The sequence below is a fragment of the Leucopleurus acutus genome (genome assembly GCF_964270905.1).
Source record: "Leucopleurus acutus genome assembly, chromosome: 19".
Taxonomy (NCBI): domain Eukaryota; kingdom Metazoa; phylum Chordata; class Mammalia; order Artiodactyla; family Delphinidae; genus Leucopleurus; species Leucopleurus acutus.
Window position 1 is genome coordinate 18,871,648 of NC_139161.1, and position 10,757 is coordinate 18,882,404.

Here is a 10,757-nt window from a genome sequence, read left to right on the forward strand (position 1 = left end):
AGACATTAGTCTGCCATCTTCTCTGTCTGCCAGCTTTCCGAATAAACTTGTATTCCTTGCCCCAGCACCTCGTCTCCCGACTTATTGGCCTGTCGTGTAGCAAGCAGAGCAAGCCTGGACTCGGTCACAGTTTGATCCCATAGAGCAACTCACGCTGCACTGTGGTCTGGTAAATAGTGTTCAGCCTTGGCCAACTAGAATATGATATTGTGACTCTGTTGATATGCTCGACTCTACCTGTGCCCCTGTGGACACTTTGTGAGTCTCGGCAGCCCTACTGGGACTCCTGGGCAACCCAAGACAAAGCACCTTCCTCTTGCAAAAAGAAAACATAAGTATATAGAAACCAAATTATTTGTTTAGGGAAATAGAGAAAGACCTAGAAATTTAGCTAAGCCAGAATGAGAACCTTCAGATCACATTGCCTCTAAAATACAGTAATCAGCAAGACTTCATTCTTAAGTAAAATGTTGTTTTAATAAAATACTGCACGTATATATTTTTCTTTGCAAAGATGTTATGACCAGGATGGTTGGTGTGAATGATACTATATGGTAAGCTATATAATTAGTAGAAAAAACAAGGACTCTCAAATAAATAGGCTTCAACATTTTTTTTAAAGGACATATTCTGCAAATTAGTTGAGACTAGAGAATAGGCAAAGAGGAGGAGTTGGCTTTTCCTTCAAGAATGCACTCTTGATGGGCTTGGGATAGAGAAAGGAGTCATATTTACCTCCAGGAATCAAAAGTAACATTGGGGGCTTCCCTGGTGGCGCGGTGGTTGGGAGTCTGCCTGCCGATGCAGGGGACACGGGTTCGTGCCCCGGTCCAGGAAGATCCCACATGCTGCAGAGCGGCTGGGCCCGTGAACCATGGCCTCTGAGCCTGCGCGTCCGGAGCCTGTGCTCCGCAGCGGGAGAGGCCACAGCAGTGAGAGGCCCGCGTACGGCAAAAAAAAAAAAGTAACATTGGAGTGACCTTCTGGAGAGAGAAATCCTGGCCCTCTCCTTGCCATTTTGCCCAAGATTTCAGAGCTTAACTGAAACATACAAAAGCACCACTATAGAGTCACTTTTAGGCATCTGAGGATCCAGCAGGGTGGTTGTGGAATCAGTGGAAAATGCTGGGGAAAGCAGAGCTGGGCTAATAAGGAGAAAGATCGAATGTTATAGAGGAGAAGCTGACATTGCCTGAGTATTCTGACCTAGTGCAATACCCAGATCACTGCAGCCATTCAGAAATCCCAGTAAATACAATGACCATGGATATATAATAAAAAAATACAAGAAGCAGAATTACTCCACTAAGGACCTATTCATTGTACTTTAAGTGGGTCCCCCACCGTTGAGAGCCCTTTACCTAAAGATTCGTATATCATCGAAGCCATTAAGATATTGTTTGACATACAATTTGCATGACATGCAAGATATTTAAAAATCCTCCTTAATCAATCCTTCTTTCCCTATCAAATCCACTGCTCCTTTCTCCTTTTCTGGGTAAGGATGAGCATGAGTAGAAAATTCAGTGTGATCCCCAGCCTGGCGTTATGAGCTGGCCCTACCAAGAAGTCTCACTTTTGTGTATTGGACAAAAGAGTAAGTATATCTTCGTGGAAAAAAAGCCAGAATGACCCAACCTCCAATAAGGCTTTTCTCAAAGAGCCTTATTAGCTTTTCAAAAAAACATCACCCAATGCAATTAGAATTGCAAAGGGGGAAGGGGGTGTCGCCTGAGCTGACTCTATAGTACCTCTGGCCTCACAACAGGCTGGCAGAAGGCCCTAGCCACCTTCAATCCTTGGTGCAGTCATCGACTTTTAAATTCTGAAGACTCCACATCCCTTTACAAAGTCTTCTTGTTCGGCTGGCCCAGGACCTGGGCCAGGCAGTAGGGGATGAGACTGACAGACGCCAGGGGCACTGCCGCACTCTTGCAGAAGGACAGGACATAGAAGATCAGCTCGATGTGGGATGGGGGTTTCAAAGAGTCAAAGAGATGCAGGAGGACGAGGGAGGCCACAATGCAGCTGAGGCGGAACGGGAACCACTTGCTAAGTTTGCCTTTGCAGCTCTCCCTGTACATGCTGGAGTTGAGAGCCAGACCCAGGCCAAAGAGTGTCCCCAGGTTCTTGAGGAGGCTGGCAAAGGGCGTAGTGTCAATGTGGACCCATTCTGGCCGCTCACACCTTCGCTTGGCTTTCTCTACGGTCCACAGGAGGTCGACCCCCAGCCCCTTTAGCAGCAGGTAAAATCCAATGGCAAAACTGAACAGGAAGAAGGTAATGAGAAAGTATTTCTTGAGATTGGCGTTGTAGATGCTCCGGATGTGGCGGAAAGTCTCAGCAACCGCGATGCCTGAGCGGAAGAAAGAATGACCGTGAGAACTGGGGATGACGCTGGTCCTTCACCTAGAGGTGAGTTTGGAGCAATGGGTGACATGCTATCCACCTCACCATTGTGGAGTTAAATCACAGATGCCAGATTGAGAGTCGTTTGTTTTCTTCCCATATGTGATTCCAGCCTGTCCTCAGCCACAGATTCTTTCAGATGGAAGAGTCATGTCACATACTTCCTCACTCCACATGCAAGTTTCCTCTGTGTATCTGTGTGTGTGTGTGTGTGGTCCTCCTGTCTCTACTTGAATACCCTCAGGGATGAAGAGCTCACTCCCACTCAGGGAGCCCATTTCATCTTTGCATGGATTTGATCATTAGACAGTTCTTCCTTGTGCTGAGCTAAATAAAACCTCTCTCCTTCTAATGATGTCTATTGGTCTCAGTTTTTTTCCGCAGGTGTTAATAAGTGGTAAATCTAGAGCCTCTGTCAGCACATTTAAAGACTTATTCTCAGCGGTGAGGGATAAATTAGGAGGTTGGGATTAACATATACACACTATATAAAATAGATAACCAACAAGGACCTACTCTATAGCACAGGGAACTATACTCAATATTTTATAATAACCTATAAGGGAAAAGAATCTGAAAATGAATATATATATGTGTATGTGTATATATATAGGTAGCTGTACCTGTATATATATCTGAATTACTGTGCTGTACACCTGAAACTAACATGATATTGTAAATCAACTATACTTCAATTAAAAAACTAATAAACTGGGGGAAAAAAAGAAGAGACTAAGGCAGACTGGGAACTCAAAAAATAAAATAAAAAAAGATAGTTATTCTCCTCTCTAACTTAAACATTCCCGGGTCTTTCATGTAACATGAACTTCCAGGCTCTTTCTCAAACATGGAACCCCGTGCTAAATGCTGTGTTAATTCCGTGGTTGCCATGAAGCCATTATTTCCCTTGTTCTCAACATGCTTCTGTGAATGCTGTCCTGCTCTGCTTTTTCAGGTCTCCAGGGGAAAAATTCTGCATTTTCCTTAAGGTCTTATATTCTAGTGCTTTCCACAAAGTCAAGAAATTCTTGCTTACACTTAACCAAAGTCTCTTCTGCCCCTCATTAACTGGATCCAAGAAAACAAAATATTCAAAATTCAGAACCTATAATGAAGACCAGCTGTGGGTATCTGTTAGGTTTGCAAATGAATTTATTTAAATAAAGAGCTTTCCAAGGATATGGTGTTAATTTGTTAAATTTGGTAGCTTTTCTTAAGACTAAACTAGGGGCCACTTCCAACTGAAGACCCGTAAGAAATAAAGAATGTAAATATCTTGGAGATTTCAAGCGAATTCAACTGGGTAGGTTAATTTTCTGTATTGTCATGTTTCTGGAACATACTTAGTTGTGTACATCTGGGCACTCCTATAGAAATGAGTCATTTCAAATCACCCACCCTTGACTTTCAAGCCACTGAAATGCTAATAGCATTGATTATACACAGAACATGGCAGGAATGCTGGGATTTTGTCCTGATGAGGGAGGAATGGTATAGGTGGGGAGTTGGAGGGAGGGAGCCAGAGCAGCTGGTACCTGACAAGACTCCAGCAACAACTTGATGGGGAAAATGAGCAGCAAGGTAGATTCGCGAAAGACAGACATTCAGCTGCACTGCCCAGAATCCCAACCACAAAATGATGTTCAAGCACCTGCAATGGAAGAGGCAGCCATAAGAGAACCCAGTTATAGATCCTTCAGCAAAGAGAACAGCCTCAGCAGGAACGTTGGAGCCTGGCAAACTCAGGTTTCATCGGTGGAATTTTTGTAAATTGAAGCCTGTACTCAAAATTCAAAGATAACCATGGCAAGTGGTGAACCCCTGTGTATGTGAATTTTAACCTCCCTATTTTATGTTTCCTAATTAAGGATTTTCACAGTGTCTGCATACCCAGAATTCCCCATAGAAGGAATGTCTTCTGCTTCTTTGTTTATTTTAACCTGGACGGGGCGTCTCAATTGTTGGTACAGAAATGGGTTTTTGCTTAAAGCCTGCTTCTAGCTCACTAGCTGATCTCGAGAAACCCCTCTGCTATGTTAGGCCTTTTTTACTGATCTCTAAAATTAGGTGTTGCCCATTCACAACATTCATTAAGTGGGTCCCTTCCAGCCCTAACATTCTGTGACTCTAATATTCACTCTCAGCAGAAATGCCACAACTCTTATCAGTACCAGCCTAAGGCATGGGGTGGGCTGGGGGCACGTGAAGAAGAGTAAGTGGTGTGTCAGCTTCAGAGAGCCACCTCCTGCCCTCCACCACCCACAACCCAGAGTTGAGTTCTTACCGAAATTTGTAGGTTGGCTTTTTCTTTCCCCGAAAGATAGAGAGGGTAGACGTGACCATCACATAGTATACACCTGCCGTACCCATGGCATGGCCAGAGGGACTCCCTAAAGAATAGGAAAGAGATGAATGAATGAACCAAAGGTTAAAAGTCTCCATGTGGGAGATTGCTAGGGGGCATCATCTATCCAACCAACCATCCATCCTTCCATCTATCCATCTTTCCATACATCCATTCATCCATCCATCTATCTTTCCATTCAGGAAATTTAATGGAAAAGCTACAAGATGTTGAAGTAGAAGGACCCTGGGCTCACCTCCTCTCATGAGCATACCAAAATCACAACTAACTGCTGAACAACTATTGATAGAAAAGACTGAAACCTATCTTTCCATCCATCCATCCATCCATCCAATTATCCATCCACCCATCCATCTTTTCATCCATCTACCCATCCTGCCATCCATTCATTTATCCATGTAGTCATTTATTTAACAAATATCTATTGAGCTCCTACTACGTGCCCAGCACCACGCTCGGCTTTGGGAGTACAGTGGTGAGCAAAGTCAGAGAAGGTCATAGCTCTTGTGGTTATATACAATCTAGAGATTACACAAAGAATCGACATGCTGGGTATACAATCACAAACCGATCTGCCTTCCATTATCTCTCTTCCACTCTCTTTGCTCAGTCTGCTCCAGCCATGCTGGCCTCATGGCTCTCCTTTAAACACACTCCCACTTCAGTGTCCCTGTGATGTTGGCCTTTCTAACCAGACACTTCTTCCTTCAGAAATTTACTGGCTAATTCCCTTGCCTCTTTCAAGTTTTTGCTCAGATCTCACCTTCTCCATGAGTCCTACCCTGACCACCTTATTTAATCCTGCATTCAATGCCTATTCCTGCTTCCTCTTCCCTGAAAGATGGAGGGTCCTGAGATGTGCCACTCAGATCCCCTTCTGGACTGAAGAGTTATTTCCCCTTTCTCTTGTTGAGAGTGTGGTTGCAGACGGCCCTCAGCTCTCAGACTTCTCTGGAAGTCTTGCCCTGGGCTGAAAAGAGCTGTCTTGATCACAGCTACCCTCTCCCTGGGCGGGGGGGGAGCCTGCACCCAATCACTGGTCTCTATTGGGGTATAAGGGTCTGGTCTCCTTGAATCAATTCAGAGCTCCTATGGGGTTGGCTGAGACTGAATCGCAACTAGGTTTCTTCTGCCCAGGTGGTTTCTGTCCCTTTCTTCTACGAATGCTGCTCCCAAGAGCAGCCTACCTCCTGCATGCTGATCTCCATCTGAGTCTGCTTTGCAGGGAACCGCATAGGTAGAGCCTTGTCTTTCTTTCTTCCTCCTCCTCCTTCTTCTTCCTCTAATATCCTAAATATTTTACTTGTGTATTATGATTTTTTTTATAACACACACACACGCGCGCACGCACACACACACACACACACACACACACACACATACCCCATGCAAATTTAAGTTCCACAAGAGGGGGACCTTTTTATCTTTTTGCCATGCTGCACGGCTTGCAGGGTCTTAGTTCCCTGACCAGGAGTTGAACCCAGGCCACCACAGTGAAGGCACCGAGTCCTAACCACTGGACCACCAGGGAATTCCCACGGGTAGGGATCTTTGTTGTATTCACTGAAGCATTTCAAGTACCTAGAACAGTGTTTGGCACAGATGTTAGATAAATATCACTTGAATGAATGCATATGCTCTGAAGTGAATCAAGAATTTGTGAGAACAAATAACTAAGGGCCATGCCCTAGCCTGGGGGTCAGTGATAGGGTGTTTGAGGAAGGGACACTAACACTGAGACCTACGGGTGAGCAACGGGGTTGAGTGTTCCTTTCCTTACTGAAAAATTAAATCTATCATGTGGCTGAAAAACACCTGTCTGGATGTACCTAGTAAAATACAGACAGGGTGTGGGATTGGACAGTCAGCTCGGGAGGCCACATCTCCCGGGCCAGGCCTCTGGGAAGCACAGCCAGGGGCTCAGGCTTCTACCATGTTCCCTTCCCTGGACAAAGGGCCACAGCACAGTTATCTCCTGAGCCCTTTGCCTGTGAGGGAGCCCTTGCCTTTCTGGACTAGCAATTTCGGTTCTGGAAACATTAGGCAGATTTCCAAAGTGTCAGTCATGGGCTATTTGGGAAGGCCTTGCTTAAGTGAATTCAAATGGAGTTGTACCGGACTTCCTTGGTAGTGCAGTGGTTAAGAATCAGCGTGCCAATGTAGGGAACATGGGTTCGAGCCCTGGTCCAGGAAGATCTCACATGCCGCGGGGTAACTAAGCCCGTGCGCCACAACTACTAAGCCTGTGCTGTAGAGCCTGCAAGCCACAACTACGGAGCCCACAACTACAGAGCCCACAGCTACAGCAACAAAGACCCAATGCAGCCAAAAATAAATAAATAAAATAAAATAAAATGGAGTTGTACCAAATCCAAGACCATGACCAAAGCTTGCAAGAGTGGCTCTGCTCATGTCTCCCTCAAAGACAGCTTCATCCAGAACATTGTTACCAGGTGTCCACTGTGAGCAAGGTCCACCCAGTTTCTGTCTGGACAAGGGCTGCGAGTCTCACCTGGACCGGTCTCACAGGTGACCGGGAACTGCTTTATCAGCGGCACGGAGGTGTTGCTGTAGTAGTTGGTGTCCAGGACCCACCAGTATGGGCGCTGTCCAAAGAGAATCCTGTGAAAAAGCAGAACCGATATCTGGAATTACTGAGGGAACACTTTGTCCCAATGCCACACCTTCGAGAAGAGAGAGTAGCTCAAGGAGAAGACCCATGTGATCCTACACAGAACACTGGTATCACAGGCACCTCCAAGAAGGGGAACTGGATGGCTGGAGAGGAGCAAGGGAGGGAGACTTTTTTTTAAAAAAATATTTTATTTATTTATTTTTAGCTGTGTTGGGTCTTCATTGTGGTGCACGGGCTTCTCATTGCAGTGGCTTCTCTTGTTGCAGAGCACGGGCTCTAGGTGCATGGGCTTCAGTAGTTGTGGCACACAGGCTCAGTAGTTGTGGCACATGGGCTTAGTTGCTCCGTGGCATGTGGGATCTTCCCGGACTAGGGCTCGAACCCGTGTCCCCTGCATTGGCAGGCGGATTCTTAACCCCTGGGCTACCAGGGAAGTCCCGGGAGGGAGACTTTATGGTGCACCCATTATATAACTTTTGAATTTTGCACTATTTGAAGGTATTATTTATTCAAACATAAATAAATAAATCCAATATCCTCAAAGCCGTATTAACGGCAACTATGTGGCTTTTTTTTTTTTAAACCCCAAGAAGAATTTGTCCTGGCAGGATGCATAGGAACTACAGTTTGCAACTTGGACTTGCGTATTCTACGGGTTCTCTTTCTGCTGGCCTCCAGAGTCTTGGGTTTCTTCCGGACACCAGAGAATGAGCCCCAGCCCCAAGGACAAGCCCCACCAGGGGATGTGGTCTCTGTTTCCATCAGAATCACTCTCTGTTAGGACATACATAGCTTCAGGGGCTTGTTCTGTATCCTCTCAGCTTTGAAACAGAATATCTCAGACAAACCGCTTTCCCTTTCATAGCATGTTTTTCATTGTGGAAACAGGTGTGAAGGGTTGGTCAGGATGCCTCCTTTGCCCTGCAGTGGAGGAACAGTGATTTCTCACTAAAATTAGCCACGAACTCTGACCTCTACCAACTCAGAGAAAATCTATGGTTCTTTACATGAAATTAGATGTTTGGAATAACGTTTTATCTTTTCATTTGTTAGAGTTATGCTATTGAATACCAGAAGTTACAGACAAAGTCGATTTTTCAACAGGAATTTCAGAATCCCATCAATACGCCTTGGGCTTCTGAGCTCAATAACGATGTTCTTTCCTACCCTAAAGGAGTTTTCTTGTTTATGGCCAAAGAAAATTAGAGCTAGAAGAGATCTTAAGAATCACCTACCAGTGAACAAAGATAATTTTAGGGATGGTAAAGATCTTAGAGGGCGGCTGGTCCAACCTCTTCATTTTCTAGACGAGGAAATAGAGGTCAAACCAGTAATGTGTTGGAGTCATCCGGTACTGGCTACCAGATGCAAGCTGGACCCAACGGTAGCTTGAAAGTGGGATAATATACACAGTAGAAACTGGCAAATACTAAAATCAGGGCTTTTTACCCCCAAGAGTCAGTTTATCAACACTGGATGTAACATAGTTCGTAAGAGCGTTGCCTCTGAAACCAGCCTGCCTGGGCTTCAATCCTGCCTCCGACACCACCTGTGTTTTTCTAGTCGTTTAACTCAGTGCCTTAAAGTGCTTAGCACATGGCCTGGCACATACTACGTGTTCGATAAATGTTAATAACTATACTAATTATTAAGGTCTCAGAGATAATCTAAGTTTACAGATTATAAAACAGAAACTCAGAGAGTTGCCACGAGTTGTCCAGGACACACAGCCGGTAGGTGGCTGAACAAGAGAGTTCCCTGGATTACTTCTCATGACCCCACACAACAAGTTTTGAAATTGCCTATGTGTTTCCCTTCTTCATACCTCATTTTTCTTCCTTCGTACATCTATCTTTATGTCACCTATGCTGTTTCATAGTAATAAAACGGTGTTTCTTTGCTTATAGCCTATAATTCACAAGGTCCAGCTGGCCTTCCATCCATATGACATAGCCTTTCCTGTATCTTCAGCTCACTGACAGGGTTTTCTCTGTCTACCCTCATTCTGTAGAGGATCCAAAGTCAGGAGGGGAGTAAGCTGTGCCTTCTTGAATAACATGGAGAAGGCAACTTCTGACGGACAGACATTTCCAGAGAGAATGCCAGCCTCTCCTTGCCGAGGTCCTCTTTGTCTGGCTCTTACTCACCACTTAAAGACGAGGTTGAGCCAGTCTCCAATCACAGCTACCCAGAGGAGTTTGATGCCCACAGCTTCTCGGAGGTGGAACCAGATGGGGAAGAGGACATAAAAGGCATTCCTGAGGTCTGCGATCACGGACACCAAGATGAACCAATCCTGGGAGTTCTGATAATTCACCTGGAGGTAGTGCGTTGACTGGACCCCAAAATCGTGCAGAGCATTCATTCCCTCCTCCATCCTCACTCAGGAAGCCTTTGGCTGCGGCCTTGCAGTTATTTCAGACTTGGTGGTGATTGCTCTGCTATCAGCCTGTGTCTTGCCTCTGTTTTATACACTCTGTATCCAGTCTGCAGGTCAACCCAGCCCTGATCTTTGGACTCAAAAACCGCTTTTGTCTAAAATCTATTGATCAAAGGTGCATCACCAGTAGGTTGATGCAAACGTGTTCAGTGTGATTTACGTAAAATAGGAAAACAGGCACAGAAAAACAGCCTGATCGTCCGTGGGCTGGCACGGCCAATGATTAACTTTGGCATTGTTGCTTGACAGTGCAAGGGGCTGCCCTCCTGGTTCCAAAACCCGGCCAGAGACACAGGACAGAGTCTAAATCTGCCATGGTTCTTGCAAAGATGCCTGATTTCCTAAGTCTGCAACTGCACTTATTTTGGAACAAAGAGAAGTCTTGGTGCTCTAGCTATTCAACTTTTAATTTATTAATTTTAAAATATAGTAAGTTCTATTGTACTGGGAACTGCCATGTTGCTGGGCATTTCTTAACTGCATTAGGGTCTAGGAAATGCCTCTGATTTGCGAGATCAAACCTTCTTCACAGTATTGGCTCTATATCTCTTAGGGCCAGAAAATAATCATCTTTGAATGCACTGATTAATTTTGTTGTTGTTGTTTTTTTGGCAGTGCCACGCGGCTTGTGGGATCTTAGTTCCCCGACCAGGGATCGAACCTGTGCCCCCTGCCGTGGCAGCACAGAGCGCTAACCACTGGACAGCCAGGGAATTCGCCCTTTGGGGTTTTAACACATAAGTTTAAGCAACAGAGTGAATGCATGTTCATGCAAAAACAATATGATGAATATGTGGTTCTAAATAAAAACACCAGCAAACTGGGGACTGGGGACTCTGGAAAGGGCTTTGTACTTTGAGCTTTCTTTCATTTGTACCTGGAGATTAGATACAGCTATAGATATGATA

General features: G+C 45.1%; 1 protein-coding gene across 1 annotated transcript; it reads right to left on the minus strand.

The window, feature by feature from the left end:
* Positions 1-455: 455 nt before the first annotated feature.
* Positions 456-9,890, minus strand: G6PC1 (glucose-6-phosphatase catalytic subunit 1). Its single transcript, XM_082861491.1, has 6 exons — positions 9,557-9,890; positions 7,287-7,396; positions 4,694-4,799; positions 3,945-4,060; positions 950-2,356; positions 456-735 (listed from the first exon to the last, which is right to left on the minus strand). Exons 1-5 carry the CDS (start codon positions 9,784-9,786, stop codon positions 1,845-1,847), a joined length of 1,074 nt encoding a protein of 357 aa, XP_082717617.1. The 5' UTR covers positions 9,787-9,890; the 3' UTR covers positions 456-735; positions 950-1,844.
* Between the last annotated feature and the right edge of the window lie 867 nt (positions 9,891-10,757).